Source organism: Clarias gariepinus, chromosome 23 (assembly GCF_024256425.1).
Source record: "Clarias gariepinus isolate MV-2021 ecotype Netherlands chromosome 23, CGAR_prim_01v2, whole genome shotgun sequence".
In the NCBI taxonomy this organism is placed as follows: domain Eukaryota; kingdom Metazoa; phylum Chordata; class Actinopteri; order Siluriformes; family Clariidae; genus Clarias; species Clarias gariepinus.
Genome location: NC_071122.1, coordinates 16,764,559 through 16,783,620, shown reverse-complemented (window position 1 = coordinate 16,783,620; position 19,062 = coordinate 16,764,559). Strand labels below are relative to the sequence as shown.

At 38.0% G+C, this 19,062-nt stretch overlaps 1 protein-coding gene across 9 annotated transcripts in view; it reads right to left on the bottom strand.

Moving 5' to 3' along the window:
* plekha6 (pleckstrin homology domain containing, family A member 6) overlaps positions 1-19,062 on the bottom strand; it is a 63,819-nt gene that overhangs the window by 10,130 nt on the left and 34,627 nt on the right. For 3 of the 9 annotated variants that reach the window (XM_053483610.1, XM_053483615.1, XM_053483617.1), the window contains 12 exons: positions 10,473-10,675; positions 9,819-10,271; positions 8,994-9,504; positions 8,671-8,757; positions 8,125-8,178; positions 5,854-5,922; positions 5,595-5,675; positions 4,099-4,248; positions 3,727-3,822; positions 3,142-3,253; positions 2,431-2,570; positions 237-392 (listed from right to left, as the gene is read on the bottom strand). In XM_053483610.1, coding sequence (XP_053339585.1) covers positions 237-392; positions 2,431-2,570; positions 3,142-3,253; positions 3,727-3,822; positions 4,099-4,248; positions 5,595-5,675; positions 5,854-5,922; positions 8,125-8,178; positions 8,671-8,757; positions 8,994-9,504; positions 9,819-10,271; positions 10,473-10,675 — 2,112 coding nt within the window. Of the gene's footprint in view, positions 1-236; positions 393-2,430; positions 2,571-3,141; positions 3,254-3,726; positions 3,823-4,098; positions 4,249-5,594; positions 5,676-5,853; positions 5,923-8,124; positions 8,179-8,670; positions 8,758-8,993; positions 9,505-9,818; positions 10,272-10,472; positions 10,676-11,473; positions 11,856-19,062 lie in introns of those variants that run through there. The other 6 variants (XM_053483614.1, XM_053483619.1, XM_053483618.1 and 3 more) reach the window with 5 other exon arrangements.

Genomic DNA, 19,062 nt, shown 5'->3' with positions numbered 1-19,062 from the left:
TGTTTAAAATAAGTAGCATAGAAAGGAATACTGAGCGAAAAAAGAGAAAATAATGGAAAGTGAAAAGGTAAGTAATGAAAATTAAGGGATGTGTGCGGATAGAAGAATATGACCACTGATGGCAAATTATGAAGGGGTTGGTGAATGGACACAATCTGGGGGACTGACTATACACAGGTTGGGATATTACATTAGCTCTGATGTTAGGGACAGTAGGGGTTTCTTTTCTGAGATACCTTTTGCCTGTGTGTGTCTTTGTCTTCCTTATAGCTGTCCATGCTGCGTGGCCAGGCATTGCTGTTAGAAGGGAGGGGAGGGATAGGGGGCAGGATTGCGGTGGGATCCAGGGGCTGATAAGACTTAGGAAGCGGGGGCCTTGGAGGACCAATCTCCTGAATCAGGAAGGAAGGAAAGAAAAGAGAAAGAAAAAGAAAGGAGAAGAATATAGCCCAAAAGAGACAGGGAAGGATAACAAGGAAAGGAGTGAGGGACGAGGAAGATGGCTATGCATCAGGAGGAGTTACTTAGCCAGGCAAAGAGCAGTGTGGTATATAGGATTTTTTTTATTTATTTATTTATTTATTTTTCAAAAGTGGAACATTTTATTAAAGCCATACAGTTTACATGGGCAAAAACTGGCCTGCACACAGCATACACTACCAACATTCACTCCTACATAGTCTGTCTTAGAGACCTTACCAGGATGTTCTCCATAAATAAACAAGACCAATTTAAATTTAAACATACTGTATGACTTTTCTAAAATAAAATGTGCAGATCAGTTTGTTATAGAGGTTCCTTAGAAATCGACAAAAGGTGAGACCAGTGGTGTTACCTACAAAGTTGGCACTGTCTACAAAAAAAATCTAGCATTTGTACACAAGCAGGCAAAGCTTAGAGCTATGACAAAAACAAGGACAGGTAATATAGAAGACAGGTAATATAGTGTTAGAGCAGCGGTTAAGGTTTGTGGCTAATTGTGTAATATAAACAGAGATTTAAAAATGTTAATGTAAATTTGCAAACAGTATGAGGTATTGCAGATGTCTAACTTAAACAAGACCAATTATATTTAAGATTAGGAACCAACTGAGCATTTACTTAATAATTGTTGAACAAATGGCATTGGGTCTAAAGGAGTAAACACATTTTAATGAATCTGACTAAATAGAATGAAACAATACACAACACACCAAATTACCAATGTACTGTAATGCTTTCTTTTTATTTTTCTGGGAGCCTGGATGGTGATGGTCTCTGTGTCGATATTTTGGCAAATAAACTGGCAATAATCTGGTTTCGTCTAAAAAGGCTTTTGCCTTATATATATATATATATATATATATATATATATATATATATATATATATATATATATATATTATTCCTAAATGAAAATGTAGATTATGAATGTGTAAGGAATCGCCACTAGAGGGCACTGCTTAGCCTTTTGTAGTTTTTGTTTTGCGGACTCAGTTTCCCAGAAGGCACCTTGGTCAGGTGATGCGGGAGCACACCGAGGTAGGTCGTTAAATCTTCAATAAAGAGCTGATTAGTCTGGGAAACTGGGTCGAGTATTGAACGTGTGTACGTATGTGGGCATTTTGTTTTGTGTATTGTTTTTCTTTGTTTATTTTATATTGTTATTTTGTAGTTCATGTTATTCCATAACTACTAAGTATGTCCCCAGGCTAAATGTGTTTATGGTGTTCTAGTGTGTGTGGAGCTGAGTCAGTGTTGAGTCATGTTGTGTTGTAAACTTTAGGGTTTAGCTATTTACCAAGCGTAACTAGGTGTGTGTTAGGCTAAGGACATGTTTAGCTAAGTACCATGCTTAGCTAATTGCCATGTCTTTAGCCTTAGTCCTGTCTCGTGTCTCTAGTCCTGTCTCGTGTCTCCCCATGTCTCTAGTCTCTCCGAGTCTCTCGTCTTGTCCCTGTTTTCAGCTCCATGCTTAGCTTGAGTCTGTGTTTCGTCCTTAAGCATGTATCTCAACATAATGCTTATATTCAGTGTAACGGGTATTAGAGCCTGTCTTTCGTCCTTAAGCATGTGTCTCAAAATAGTGCTTATATTTTGTGTATTGGAGTCTGTATAGACTTAGAGTCAGTTAAGCATGTATTTCAGTATAATGCTTATGTCTTGTGTCTTGTCCTCTAGCCTGGGTATTGGTCAGTTATGGGTTATATAAATTAAGTGTTCGGTTTTTTTTTGTTTGTTTGTTTCTTTGGGGGTCCTGTTTTGGTTATATCCTGAATAAAGACCCCTCTGCGCGTATGCCTGCCTAAACCACCCGATCTTGACAGATTTTGGTTTTGGACAGGTTAAAAGTGCCTGTATTAGCTTGTAATCATTTGGATAATGTTCATAAATAATTAATCTTGTGTTGCACACAGTACTGAGATTGTATGTAATAGTTTAGTGACTTACCTCTGTTGCCAGCTGTTTTGTGGGTGAATTCTGGGTGCCAGGAACAGGTGAGAAGGGGCTGAGAGGGCTGGTTAGACTCACAGAGCTCAATGGGCTGGCTGGGCTGTTTGTGCTAAAGGAACCTGATGCTGCACTGACTGCTGAACATGCAAAAAAAAAAAAAAAAAAGTTAAGCCTAAGCAGTACAACTCTATACTCGCTGTCAAATTTCACGTTCATTCATGCTAATTAGACAATCAGGTGGCAGCAGCACATGTTTCAGTGTTCTCTATAGCTGGAGATTGTTTTTCGTGGAACCTGTTGTGATCTCCTTCTGTAGCCCATTCCCTTTAAGTTGAAATGGATTGTGTGTTCTGAGACATTATTGACTGACGGTGGTTAGTTGAGTTACTGTAGCCTTCCTGTCCGTTAAACCAGTCTGGCGACTCTGCTTTGACCTCACTTAGTAACAAGGTGTTTCACCAAAGAACTGCTACTTGCTAGATGTTTTTGTTAGATAACTTTTCCATTGTCCATCATCAGCAAACATGCCACAATCAAAGTCACAGAAATCTGGGCATTCCTTTACTGCCATGTGATTAGTCATTATTATCACTTAATGCATAAGTAGCGGTAAATGTGTTCCTATTAAAATGTACATACAGTACACCATTTGTTTGTATGCATGTAGTTATGTATAAAAAAAAATATTTGTAGTTTAAAAAATCTGACCTCTGTGTTTTGCTGTGTCTGTGCCCCGAGAGGGATTGTTTTTGTGCAGCCCCTCGAGAACTTCTTGAACCCTCCAGAACTCTTTCTGCAGGTGTCGGTGGACCAGCTCACTCTGGAGAAACAAAGAAGAAATTTGAAACCTGAGAAACATATTTATTTTAATAACTATATCATTGTATTTGGTATTCTACTTAAATATTTAACCAAAATGGCTAATTGTATTGCTTTCACCCAAGAACTGTTTTGTTACAATCATAAGACACCAACATACATTGTTCATTGGTATCACAAGGTCCGGAAGTGAATGTTTTCTCATTAATTGATAATGGACCTTTCGTGCCTTAATAAATGATTAATCATATGCTGAATATCCATAAACTGTCACACGGCTGTATCTTTTCAGTTTTCCAACAAATAAAATGTGTAATTGTTATTTCACTATCTTTTGTATGTTGCCATTTGTTGTACAATTTAACAGTAACCATATTGCTACACAGATTAAATGAGCATGTGCTCATGGGAAGGCCTTAAAGAAAACTAATACCAGATGTCAGTGGTATGAATTTGACAATGATGATGATGTACCTGTCCTCCAGAATTCAGCTGCTCCCACAAGTCACCATGAATAGAGTTTACCTCATCCTCCAGAGCCTCAAACTCCATTCTAGATGTGGTCAGAGCCTGAGGAAACCAGACATCAGACTAATAAACAGCTGTTGGGTTTGACCACCACATTTATTATTATGAGGTTGACTAAGCAGACAGAGCATTTATTTCCCAAAATTTGCATACTGCACTACAATGCACGTTTGTTTGCTACATATTTCTATATACTTTTTATTAAAATATTTCAAAGTTTAACCCTAAAGTGTTTAAACAATGCTTTAACATGTCTCTTTCAATATAATAAAGCATTATGTAATGACTTTTACAAAGCTATTTTAGAGCACGGCTTACGTTGGAGGCCTGAGAGAGCTCGCCCCGGACGTTAATGAGCTGGCTCTGTAAGCTCTCCTTCTTCATCTGCAGTTTCTCCATAATCAGTGGCTGTGTCCTGGACAGCTCCATGTCCTGATGTGTGGCCACCAGAGTGGCTTCTAAGTTATCCTATTTAAAAAACAGGCAGTGCAAGAAGGGTGACAGAAGTCATCACATAAATCATTTTAATATAAATATGTGTCAAGTTAGAAAATGAACAATTTGGACATAAAGACATCAGTTTTTTATATTAAAGGAAAATTCCAACATTAAGTCATTGTATAGTTACTGATATATGATATTTATTAGTGTCTAAGACATATCCTGTAGTAAAAAATAAAAAAAAATCCTTATTAACTACTGTTCAACTACATACTTTTATACCAGTGGGGTTAAGCCCTTGGTTCATTGCTGAGACAGCAGTGCTTTAAGGCTTTGTTTGGTCCAGCTTTTTTACTTTCTCAAACAGATCAGCCCTGAAAACTTCACCTCTTATCCTAATACTGCAATCATCCCCATCATGATCACGGCCAAGTCTCTTTTATAACAACCATATCCTATAGTTGCATTGTATTCTGGAACTTTTTCTTTTTTTTAACCATCCTGTTCTGTTTTTTTTTTTTTTTTTTTTACCCTTTTTCTTTTTTTTTATTTTATGTTGGATGACATTAATCTGATGTGAAATGTTGCTGTCTGGTGGGCAAAACAAAAAAAGAAGCTCTTGCTCTTTTGTGTTTAGGAGATAAAATTTTAACCTGTTTAATATCCTTTAATTTTACTTTTTGTTTGTTTGTTTGTTTGTTTAAACAAATTAAGTTCTGACAGGAATAAAACACATCATATACCAGGAGATTTTAAACAAAATTGTTTTGATTAACTATACATTTTTAACTTGTACAAGGGTGGACTTACAGTATACTTTAAAGTAGATCTTTTGTGGGGGAAAAAAACACTTTTTCTGTTATTTTCAACATTTAGATGCGCATCCAGTACAAACAAAAAACATGAAAAAATATCTGCTTTTTGTAATTTTTTTTTTGTTTTGTATTGGTCAGGGCTTAAACGAGCCAATTTTCCCCGTTTGTGAGCTCATATAAGAAATCAAATTCAAATTTTATTCGTCTCATACACAGTACGATATATAGTGAAATGCTTACATGACCGCCTGTGACCTTAAATTAAAGAAACAATTGACAAGAAATAAGAGAAAAATAAAAAGAAGCAAGAAATAAATAAATAGTTCAACTATAAGAAGTTAGACCAAAATATAAAAAATTTCAAAAATATACAAGAAATATAAAACTTTTCTGTATAAGACAAAATAAATTTAGATTAATTTAGAATAATGCTATTGCTATGATATTTCAGCTGGAGTAGACACACTTTGGTAGAGCACTGAGACCTGTGTTTACTTACTAACTAATTAAAGAAACAGTAACTTTGATGTTTAACTAATGAGTAAAAATTCAAAATACCTTGTCAATTCGTAACCGATGTACAACAGCTTCCTGCTCCTTCATAAACCTGTTCTGTTCCAACAAGCGATTTAGAAGTTTCTATATAGAAAAATCATTGAATTATAACTGATTTATATGCAAGTCTGCAACAATAGTCCTTCTATAAGATGCTTTTAAAAAGGTTATACAAAATTAACAAAGCTTATTTAATTTAGAAAAAAATGCATATTTACATTATTAAACATAATTTGCATATAGATTAAAAATGAAAACTTACACTGGTTTCCATTTCATTGAGCTTCAGTGTAGGATGCAGGTCCCTGTAAATATCATGCGCTGGAGGCACCTATAATAAAAGGTAAAGAAGGTGAAAGTCAAAATAATTCCTGAGTGCTACTTCTAACAAATTAACCAGACTCAGTTCTCAGGCACCAACAAATTCTGACACCTATAAAAAAAAAAAAAAAGTAAGACATTTGATGCAGCAGCACAATCCATTCCCATATGCTGTGCTAAAGATGCTGTGATCACGATGAGTTCATGAAAACACAATATAATATTATGGTCTTGGTGTTATCTGGCATATGGTGAAAGGGACAGCACACATTTAAATCAATCACAGGACAAGTAAACAAGGAACATGATGGTCTTAAAATGGAGAATGTGACAGAAAAGACAGAGACACTAAAACTGAAAGAATTCATACACAAAAATGTGAGCAAATAAAAAGAAACAGAGCAACATAAAATTAACAGAAACAACATAATCTGCCCTATAGGGAGCAATAAGGGAAGAATTACTGTATAACCTAAATAAATAGCACCACCTAACATCCAGCATGCCTAACATCCAGCAGGCAGAGAGGCAGGCTTTGTGTTGGCTTTTGACAAGCTCATACCAGCTATGGATTTATTTGAGCCTGGAAGAGGCAGCGAGAGGCTGAAATGAATCCCAGTGGTAGATCTATCGGGAATATGAAACGAAAGCCTGCCTCGTGAAGCCACTCTAATTTCTCTTACTTGTGAGAATAACTTTGCTCTGTGGGTGGAACGATCAACCATTCGGGTTACCATTCCGATTAGGTAATCTCCCTCCATTGCCTGAGAGAAAACACACCATCAATTGCTAAGGATCTTTTATTTATTTATTTATTTATTTATTTATGCTTATTACTAAAGGAAACCAGAATGCATTTAGCACAATGTTTTAAGCAGAGTTTTTCTCGTTTACATATCCACACTGCTTACTAAGTTTCTATGGATTGTAAATTTAATACTACCACTGACCTTTTAAAGTACTATATTTTGCCCTGAAGTAGAGATGTCACATCATTCCCTACAATTAAAGTCCTATTTAGATAGGATTAGCTTTACAGTACATGGGTGCAGTAAATATTATCAGTGTATTTATGGGATTTGAGTCACACCCAAATCCATAATGTCCATGTGCTTTCCATGTCTGAGAAGATTATGCTGTCTCCTACCTATTATCATAAAGACCTATAGAAAAAGATTCAGGAAATGAAGGGTGAGCGTTATGTCCTGCCCTGATTACGTGCAATCAAACCTTAAAAATGATGCTGGACAAAAACATATATTTTACAACATGTTAAGAAAGATTCCAATAACGTTTATTTTATGCTTGTTTATCAGTCCTGAGATACTTTAGGAACCTCTCATCAACTGCTCAATAATAATAATAATAATAATAATACTTATAATAATACTACTACTACTAATAAAAAAAAAACATTGATGGTTTTTAAGTGGGCTTGTGGGATAGGACCACCTCAAACGATTTTACGGTTCCATGTGTTTCATGTTATGGCCATGTGACCTGAACAAGCTTTATGTCAAGATGTCAAATTAATATGCAGGGTAAAGTTACTTCGTTCTTTTGTAATTTATAGGTATGATTATATTTATAGGTATGATTTAATTCTTAAGTTGTCACTGTTGGCCCTTGAGCAAGGCTTTTAATCTTTCCAGATTCACCTTTCTAAAGAAAATGCATCTCTAAAATGTAAAAAATAGCTAGGCACATAATAACAAAAGAAAATAATTACACATAAAAGTTGTTTATATGCTGTCAAAAATTACACAATTTATTTTTGCTGTATATCACATAATCTTCTAGTCTAATGGAATAAAAGTTAAATAATAGCCGGATATTACCAATAATTGCTTTTTTAATTGTCTACATTCCCTTCATAGTGCTGAAAAAATTCTCATAGACCAACACACCTTATATTTGTACACACCTACAGAAAGAATGTTTTTAGACTTATATCACACAGGAAACATTTAATCTTATTATTAATAAGACGAAATGGCAGTCACACACAGGGACAAAGTTGTAGAGACAATGTGATAAGACAGTGAATGTAGGAGTGGAACAGGTTGTATGACGGCTTTAGGGATCCACAACTTTATGTTATCTCACACACTGGTAGATTCAAGCTTCATTGCTTAAGCAGTGTTAATGTTTAGAGCAGTGCTGTATGAGCAGTTTAGCTGTACTGTACTGGCAGTGCTGGGGTTAAGCGTACCTGCTGGTCAAGGTAATCCAAGTTCCTTTGAAGCTGCAGGTCTAAAATGTCATCCTGGTGTAAGTAGCAGCAGCAGCAACAGCAGCGGTTGGTCAGTCACACACAGAAGCAGCACATAGCGTGGCCATAGCAGCAAAAGCCCCAAACATACAGAGATATGGAACATAGACAGAAACCAGCACAGAGACAGTCACAGATAGACACAGACATCCAGACATAGGTATACAAGATAGAACGGAGAGAGTAGCAGAGATTCATTTAGATAAAAGCAGTGACAGAAAGAGGAAATAGACACACCAGAGGGAGGAACATAGACACGGTCAAAAAGACACAAAGTGACGCCACAATGAGAGAGACAAAAAAGAAACATAGCATTTAAAACAACACAGTGATATCACAAAAATTTACAAGACACAAATATGCAAACACACACAAACTCACACACACACTATATCTATCAGTTTGTCACTTGTGCACCCTCAGCAGTATAGTCATATGGAAACACTATGCATGACTAAAAAAGTGAACAGGATAATTGGGACGTACCATTTTGCCATGTACAGAGGGAGAGACTGGGTAATTGAAAGGGTAAAGATTTTGGGTGAGAGACCGTCGATCCCCAGCAAAATCATACTAAAAGAAACAGATCAGAAAAACAGTTACAAGACTTCTCGATTACTATATATACTTTATAAAGAAGTCAATATGTAAGATGCATTAATATCACAAGAACCTTGTTAGAAACTAAGAATTTAATTCAGGAACTCAAGGTGTGTTTACATGAGAAAAAAAAAACTGTACTGTGCTGTATTGGGATACCCCCATAAGTTTCGGAGTATTAGTGGAATGTATTTAGGATTCAGATTCACCTTGGGGGAACTGAGAGACCTTCGCATGCCATAGACTGATGGATCAGCATAGATTCCCTCGTCTCTGAGCCGCCCGGGCACTCTGTCGAACCGGACACTTGGTGAACGTGCTGGTGAGATAAAGTTCGGGGGTCCAGGTGAGTAGGCACCTCCCGATGACGTAGAAGGTGAGCGAGGCACAGAGCGTGAGCGTGGCTGCAATGAGAGACGTCTCATGGTCCCCTGGGTTGACTCTAGCTGGGTGTAATAGGCGGGATGTGGTCCGGGAGGCCCCATCACCCACTGCGGCTCTCTGGGAGGCCCGTACAGAGGAGTGTCCCTCAGCGAACGCCGCTTGTCCTCTGCCGTCCAACGGGGCGGCATCCTGTTGTAGGCAGCTGACATAGAGCAGATGCTGTCAGGCCGAATTCCTGGAGGGTACAATGAGTACTCTTCAGGGTACGGAGGGGCACCGTACATGGCATAGTAGTCTGCTGAAATGCCCCGATTCATTGTGTAATACCTTGATGGACTGTATGGAAAGAAAAAGCAGAAGAGCATACATTTATCGAGTTCATATTCTATCAAGCAGATATGTGACAATAAAGAGAAAGCTGCTTATATGGACAGTGTTAGGGCTTGTGGAGTCTCATGTAATGGCAGCTGAATTTAAAGGTTGCCCATCTGGCAGATATCTCCATTATACTACATTAACCTACCCAATACCAACATATGAAGCTATTCAACTGTATCTTTCATGTCCTCATGGCTAGGGTTGCTGTTATTGACAAGAAAGACCGACCACACCACCTAATATAACATAATATCTCTTCTGTGCATCCATACCTCCGCAGGTCCTCCTGAGGCATCATGCCACGTCGCTGATTTACCCACTGCTGTAGCTGCGTCATAGAGCTTTTCCTCTGTGCCATCCTCTCAGGTCCCGTCCTGGGCACAAAGCCCCTGCGTAGGACCATATTCTCTTGGGGTTCAGGCTGCACTTCACGCACCTCTCTTATGTTCTCCTGGGAAGGGTAGCGTGAACCATAGTTGCCCCATCCATTAGGATGGTGAGGAGGTGGGCACCCCCTCTCCCCTTGCCGACTGTCCATATCTGTCGACATAGGTGTGGTGGAACCTGATATCTCTTTTCTGTCTACCCCATTTACTCCTCGTTTCACAGGCTCATGTTGCTTGTCAGTCCTTGAGTTTTCATCTTCTGGACAAGAGTTCATCTCTGTCCCTTGTGTCACTGGTACATGGTTCTGTTCTTCTGTAGGCGTGGAGTCTGAGGTTTGTCTACAGGGAGAAGATGACAGAAAAGCTGTGTAGTATATGCAGTTTTGCAAGGTGCAGTATGTATAACACTAATAAGCATTATAAATGCTCAGTGCAGTCAAATCATTTGATTCATTTATTTGTAATAAAACTGAAAAAAAAATGCAGGAGACACATGTACATATGGTTGCGTGTGTGGGTATGTGTACGGGGTGTGTATACCTAGTTGGTGGTGAAATGTGGACCTTGGCTGCCTCACTCATGGCTTGGACCCACTCCTCCCTATCCTCCAAGCTGTCAGTGCTGAAGTAATATGTACGAGTCCCAGCGTGTTCGGCCTGTAAACAGAATGGAATACTTCCTTTAGCTTCCTGACCTTCCTCCTTTTCCCCCTCCATATCTTCTTCCTCCTTCTCAAACCACACCTGAAAGACAGAAAGAAAATAAAGATTATTATACCATCTCCGGTCAGTTTTGCACACACCATGAACACATAAATAAACATACAAAAATACAAAGCATGTGAATCAGACCTGACAACGGCCATGCATGTTAGAAAAGCAGATGCCATTGAATTCCATATGCAATGTGTTATTATAATTCTCCCGAGTCAGTTGTGTTCGGTTTGCATAGTATAGAACATTATATCCTGGTTAGACAAACTAATATATACTGAACAGCCATAACTTTAAAACCACCTAGGTTTTAGGTTGTCCATGTGTCTCTTAGGGGTCCATGTGACCCCTTAGGTGTGTTTTTACGATGCAACCCACTGGCGCTCAATCTGGGGAGTTTGGTGGCTTTCGCCCTTCTGCAAGTGTGTCCTGATATTTTTAAGCAGTTTGTGCTACATTAGCTTTTCTGTCTGATTGTGCCGGAGTGGGCTAACCTGTGGTTCCCACATGCATAAATTACTCTAGGGTGTCCATGATCATGTCACCAGTTAACTAGCTTCACAACTGATAATCAATGTTATTTAATTCACCTGCCGGTGGTGCTAATGTTATGGCTGATACAGTAGGTGTACATTTTGACATTCACTGTGATTATATCTAATTAACCAGGATGCATGCATTGTGTCCAGAATACTTCAAGCATCCCACTCTTAGCTCCTGCATAGAATGCAAATCACTAAATGTGGTTTTGTCTTGCACAGGGTCATGCAGGTATGAGAAAAGAACACACACACACACACACACACACACACACACACAAATACCTACTAGAGAGAGTTCGTCTCTAAACAGGCACAGTGAAGACCAATTTTCTCAGGGATCCTCAGAGGTTTGGGTGATTGAGGGAAAAGGAGGAAAGAGACTGGGTGAGGACAACAGGGTCAGACATGAAGGTCAGCTAGAGGTCACATAGCAGAGTTAAGTGGTTTTATTAATGGAAATGGGTTTTGTGTATCTTTTTGAAAATAATATAGCTATAATAATAGTAATAATACTGCTGACATCTGTGATGAAGATATGAAAGGGATTTTTTGTTTATAAAATCCAGGGTTAAAATCCTGAAAAACGAGTCTGTTAGTAATAGGACTGAGCGATATGATTGTTGTTATATCATAACATAGTTATTAAGACAGCATGGTGTCTTCTTATAACTTAACTTGATTTTTTTTTTGTAATCACAATTGAAAAACATTAGATTTGGAATATTTGATTATCTATTGTTTTAAATGTTTAAAATGTATTAAAAATTAGGTCCACATTTTGCTTGCAGCTTGTTAGGAAAGCAACATATTATGTATATTGTATCCGAATATGATATTTTTACCATATCGCTCACCCTAATTAGTAGATTTTGCAACATAATTATAATGCAATGTTATAAAACAACTTCTATGTATAAATGTGCAATTGAAAACAAAAAAGAAAAAACTAGGTTAAATACACACACATAAGTTTTCCCCACACACATACTGTACATACTGTAACATATTGTAGTTCAGAGAGTGCAGCACATGGGGGCAACAGAGTTACTTTAAACAAATGTTATACAGAAAACATCTCCTTTATGTCTGTGCAGTAGACAAACAAAGTTTATCATCTAAAATTTGTTTGGAATATTCAGATACGGATAATAACCAGGACACGGACACACCACATGACCTGGGCAAACAGTCACTTTATTGAAAGTGCTTCTCAAAAACATGAAACACATATTGACATGTTCTGCTACCTACTGTACTGTAGAACCATCAATTCATCACTATACTGTAGGCAAACATTAATGTTCCATAGTAGCGTGTCTCTAATAAGCACACATTATGATTATCCATAATATTTCTTATATAAACCTGATGTTAAATCTGTATTGAAGTGAAACCCTGATTTTACAAGCCCAAAGCTTAAATTAAACAAGCCTATTGTTCCAGTGCCATGTGGGTGTGTGCCACTTATAATGCCATGGCTTTATGGCACCTAGTTAATCAGGAAATGTGAAACACAAAGCTAAACTCCTGATTTCACTTAATCATGGCGCCTATTGACATTTCGTCTTATTAATCTTAAGGAAAACACTATGAAAACGGTTATGGTTAGTCATTTCAGGGTGTGTTACTCGTAAGCACAATGAATAACATACTGCTATAAATACACAACCAGTATGTGGCCTCATCATTTGTATAGAAAATTAAACACACGACGAATGAAGCAAGCAAGAATTTTTTTGAGCGTCACCCAAGCAGTTGCACTCCTACACTGCTGCATAATAAATGGTTTGGCTGCACTCTAGATGACTTAGCAAGACCTAAAATAACACCACTTATGACATACTTTGAATGCAGAATATGATTACACTGACTGAATTCAGATCATGTGTGACCTGCACTTCACTGCGTGCTTTTATTCTTATTGTGAAATGATCTGCAGGTAACCGTACAGTAGTTATAGGGATGGAGGCAAAGGAAAAAAAAGTCACCCGATGCTTTGGTATCCAATCAGTTACTTGATTTCGACTAATTTAATTTCCATTTGTGAAAGTCAAGCTACACTAAATTCACTGCTACAAAGGTCAGGATAAGCAAATAACATGACTGTGTGGTGACAACAGTTCCCTTTTAATGCTTAACCATTAATGATTAGTTGCTAAATAAAATAAGACTTTTTAAATGTTTTGAAGCAGTTTCGGTTTAATTCACAACGGGGACTTTATATTAGCATTGCATGGCATGCAGCCCAATAATCAGCCTAATAATCTGTTAATAATTCAAGTGATAAAAGTCCATTACCAAGAAGAATTATATTCAATTACATTATTATATTATAATTATAGCCACATAGCCAATTAAATGATGCTTTTATACTTTCACTAACAGAAGGTGCTCTGCACTTCTGTTTTTCATAATGCGCTGTGAGTGGTTCTTTATTTTGTATGACCAAAAAATTTTATAAGTTGGTAAACTTATAGGATGAGCAAAACCATCACACTGATGGATAATTAATGCACTTTCTTGTTTTTAACAGGAAGCACACCCTTGTTCCTGACTGTCAGGAAACAAACATCTTTTCTCTCTGTATGTTTAAAAAGTGGCATAAGAGCTATAGCCATCTGCGGGGTATTAAATTGCCCATGCTCTTTGCGTGAGAGGGATGGCATACTCTCTCTCCCCTGTCAATCATAGCACTTGCTAATTGGAAGCATCTAAGAGCTCATGCATTGAGAAAGGGTGCAGTTAGCACTTTTCTTTACAGGAACACCAACCTGTGATGCAGCAGTTGCATGAGAAATGCAACTGGACAACCAAAGACATTCCATGTTTTTATGGTAAGAGTGCAACTTAACCCCCTTTCACATACAGACATAATGTAATACATTTTTTATGGTCTTTCGGCTTCTACCGTTGAGGAGCCACCACAGCAGTCCAACTAATCCGCACACAATTTCGCACAGCTTTTACGCCGGGTGCCCTTCCCGACACAACCCTTCTATCTTATCTGGGCCTTTGACCGATACTGCGTCCAGTAGCTGGGGTTTGGGAATTGAACCCAATATAATTTTCATATATACCAAATGTTACAAGTCCTTTTGATACTTCAATACATCTTGTTCATAAACACATAGCAACCTCTTACTATGGAATTCACCAAACACTCCTTGTACTGCCAGAAGTTATTTAAGCTTACAATTTTGGAATTGGACATATTGTTCTACTTGAAAATCAAGGATCCATGGCTTTATATTTGTTCTTTTTAATATTTTCCTATTCCATACAGTCACCTGCAACACTCTTCACTGACTCTAACAGTTTTCACATGCATACATGACTTCTAATGCTAGGAAGCACATAATACAAGAGGCATTTGACAAATCTGTGTCAGGGGACATGACAGACAGTGTGTCACTGGCTAATATGAGGTCACCTACGGGGTGTGTTTCACAACTGTACGGCTCAAAATGATGAAAATAGAGCAATATTAAAGCTAAAAATCTAGATATTTTACTTGTCAGTGTCTTATTTTAGTTACAGTATGCCTTTGAGCTCTTTTATCCAAAATGCACAAACATCCAAAATAAATCTTATTCCAAGAGTCATTAACTCTCTGTCATGCTGTCTGGTGCCATTCAATACATAAACAATGGATCTTAATTATAGCCGAGATGAAGGCTGCAGTCATCGCCAGGCTGTGAACAAAAATGACTGATACTGTACATCTTCTTTCTCTGGCATGTGTGATAGGAGTGGTGCTGTCTCGAGAATGTGCACACAGTGTCTCGCGCTGAAGGATCAGATAGAATCCGAGAGGGATTACAAGTTCATATCCACCTGAGCTGAAGCAGAAGCAAAACAGCATACAAGTGTTGTGCAAAGCAATAGAGAATATCAAAATATGCTACATTACACAACTTGGGCTTTGCCTCAGTATTATACTGTCTGCCTGTAATAGTGTGGCTTTGGGCAGACTGCAGCAAGACACCACAAACAAAGTGCAACAGGAGGAGAGGATGGCATGAGACCGAGCCTGGTTTTTTTTTTTTTTTTTTTTTTTTTTTTTTTTTTTACCAGGTATGAAACATAATGCTGGTAATCTGAGATAAGCCTATTATCTTATGCAGCGCTAAACATTCTTTGTTTCTTTTTTGCTTATGGGACAATCACTGTGGTGTACCATAGTAACAAAATGTACTACACTATTCATCTATTCATTAGCCAAAAATTTGTTTTCATAGCAAACCATCAGAATTTTGTATTTCATATTTATTATTGCACCACTGTTACTTAGACAACCCTAAGTGGTGCCATTTATTCCTAAGCATTATACTAGATGTATTGACATAACATTAGAGTATAAAAACCATTTTAATAAACTTTCAGTTTAGCTAGATTTTCCTTTTGTTTTGGTTCCATATTTTTCATAAAAGTAGAAATCTTTCCCTATCTAGAGCCATAAATAATATTATTTCACCTCAACTCAGGAAACCTGTTAGATGATGATAGACACACTCCACCTTGAGGAAAGAAACTGCTAGTCTATCTGATCCTATTCCACGGAAAAGTCAATGCAGGACAAATCACAATCCTGAAAAACAACAACCATCCTTGCCACAATAGAAGGGCACCAGAACATCCAGTGCACCATAGCCAACCACGGACAGGGCTCAGGAGGCAAAGCCTCCAAACTCTCCGGATCACAATCCGATTACACACCCATGGGATTCACCAGACAAACAAGTCCAACCCATGGATGCCCCCCACACCGCATCCCACAACACTGGGCAGTGAGCAGACCTCTGAGGCCCTGTTGAGCCATGCCCAGAGGAGTCAGAACTGCCCAGTGGCACAAGGAGAACCTAAAACCTAGGTAGCTTAATTGTTAATGGTTTTAAAGTTAGGACTGATCGACTTTGACAGAATGCAAGACTATCAGCATCACTTTCAGGTAAGACAGACAATTCACAGCGTTACTTATGTAAAATTAGCGGAAGGACCAATGGTACAAATGTCAGTCATTCCAGATTCATCTCCCAAATTGCCATTCCTAAACTAAAATATGGCATACAGTAGGTGTGTCGTGGCCTTTTTTACAGTCAGTGTCTGAACTGATTGAACTTAAGTCTGTTTATGACACATATTGTAGCTATCCAACATCTTGATAAATGTGTGACATTTAATGCAGGATAAAATCACACAGCTAGCTAAGATTTTAAATCTTTAGGCACACTGACTGCTTATGTTATACCTGCTTCTTACGTAACGAATATAAAACACATAAAATCGGTGAAATATATTCAGGCTTTTGAATATATTTGTTGTCATGGTGTATTAATAGTTAAAAGGAAAATTGCTAACCTGATTTTTTCTTTTTTTGTCTTAATGTCCAGAATTCTGCCACATTGACATCCAACAGATTTTCCCAGATCCTTAAAGTGACCCTCTTTCCCATCACTCTCTCAGCATGTCTGTCCTTCTTTCCACCCAGGTATATTTCTTAAGTCATGCATGGATAATGCGGCGGAAAGAGCAACAGATGGAGTCATTGTGGATAAATAAAACCTGGCGAGAGTGACGCCACTTGGTGCTTGCTTCATCCAAATGTTACAGAGCTCACAAGTTCATATCACTACCTTAAGCACCAAAGACACTATGATTACACAAACCTCTGGTCTTGTGAGTAAACAGCTGGAGACATTAAACTCATAATGCAAGGCAAATGAGTGGCTGGCCACAGCCTGCTCGATGTGTTGACAACGTCGTCCGCATGAGTGCAAACAAGAATACAGAAGCAAACAGTAATTACTGATTACTGTGACCAATAATGACTAGGCAACTCTGAGGAAATGATTGCATGGGTGTGTTCAGTCTCCAGCACTGTCTGCCTCTTTCACGCAAAACACCTCCTTCCTATGTCAGAACACTTCCTGAGAAATGATCCATGCTGTGTAAATAGATAGTGCCCACACGAATGATAAAAGCGATACATTACTCCTACGCCAGCAGCCCTGGGAAATCATTCCGAAGAGACTGAGAACACTACAGCTAGTTCAGGAGATCACAGCCCTGCTGATGGGCCAACATCATGATTTCAGCAATATGAAGTGCCCTAGATTTGGTAAAACAAAACTGGGTCATTTGCTAATTATCAGCAAACTACACACAACCATGGAGACGCATGTTCCAGGGTGCATTTCTGCCTAATAGCCCAATGTTTCCAAGATCCCAAGAGGTTCTGGATCCAATACGACTGCGACTGTATCCACTAAGGAATAAATGCATTGTATAGGATTACAGGATCAGTTTGGTGGGGCTTTCGCAAGATGATTGTGTCAGTTAGGCCTTGGTCTAACCACAGAACTACATAAGCCTTCCATGACTGTATGCTGGTTAGCTAAAGTGATGCATAGCACACAGCTTACAGTTTGATACCTGCAATGCAGCTGTTATTTAACTTGGCCACACCCCTAACAATGCATGATTTCATGGCTTAATATAATTTTAAAATTAAATTTAATTGGCGTTCCCAAATTGCCTGTAGTGTGTGTGTGTGCCCTGCGATGGATTGGCACCCTGTCCAGGGTGTACACCGCCTTGTGCCCTAAGCCTCCTGGGATAGGCTCCAGGTCCTCGTGACCCTAAATACAAGATGAGGCACCTATCCCAGGTGGCTTAGGGCTTAGTGCACCCTGGACAGGGTGCCAATCCATCGCAAACACACACACACTCATTCACACACTACAGGCAATTTTGAGAACACCAATCAACCTAACCTACATGTCTTTGGACTGTGGGAGGAAACCAGAATATGCGGAGGAAACCCACCAAGCACAGGGAGAACATGCAAACTTCATGCACACAGAGACGGGAATCGAGCCTGTGTAATAAACTGTGTAATAAAAGTCATTTCACTATTGCACAATGTAGCAAATTATTTTGCACCAAAAAACTTGATCTATGCTTTTTGCATTCATCACAAGTCCAGTTCATCAGTGTTGAGCTCTGCATATGATCCTGTTTAAGGCTGGAATCAACAGACATTGTAACATTTGGGACGAGAATTAGCACAGAAACACCTAAGCAATCAGTCAAAAAAATTGTCTCGATAAGCTTTTAGGTGTTTTTATAACAAAAATAAATAACTTTTGTAAATGTACATAATTACATTTAACAAATTAAATTTAAAGGTGCCATAATTTAACAATATTTATTTTTGTTCAACTTTCATATTTCAGTTAAGTAGAAGGTCCGCACTTAATTTTAATATGAAAGTCGGAAACAATAGTAGACTTTTTTGGTTTGTTTAAAAAATATATAACATTTTATATATATATAAGTTATTATAAGTATTTTATGACATAAAAGGACCTCAAATAAACTGAAAGTGTTTTCAGTGTAATGTATTTTAAATAAATAATTACCATAAAAACTTTCCATCTTCTCTTTCCCAAAATGTAAGAAATCTTTTAAAACAAAAAAAATAAAACAATCCCATCCTCCTGTCCATGGGGGACTTTGTTCTTATTTCAATGTGAGGAGTTTAAATGTCTGCAAACTACTGCATCTAGTTCTACTGTAGTTGGTTGAAATGAATCAACAGATGACTCCATAACAGACAACTCCATTTATGACGCCAGGAATTGTTACATGTTTTGGTCAAGTATGTTTTTTGTGAACATGCAGTGGTTCATTCCAAGCATCCTTCCTCATCTTAAGATGCCGCTACACGGAATTCCACCATTGTCTCAAATCAGTGACAACATACGAACAAGTTGTAGCTTGTTCCTTATCAGCTTGTCTCCATGCATTCTGAGACAGGACTGCATGCTGGACCAAAAAAAAAAAAAAAACAATATGACAATAAAGTACAGAAGC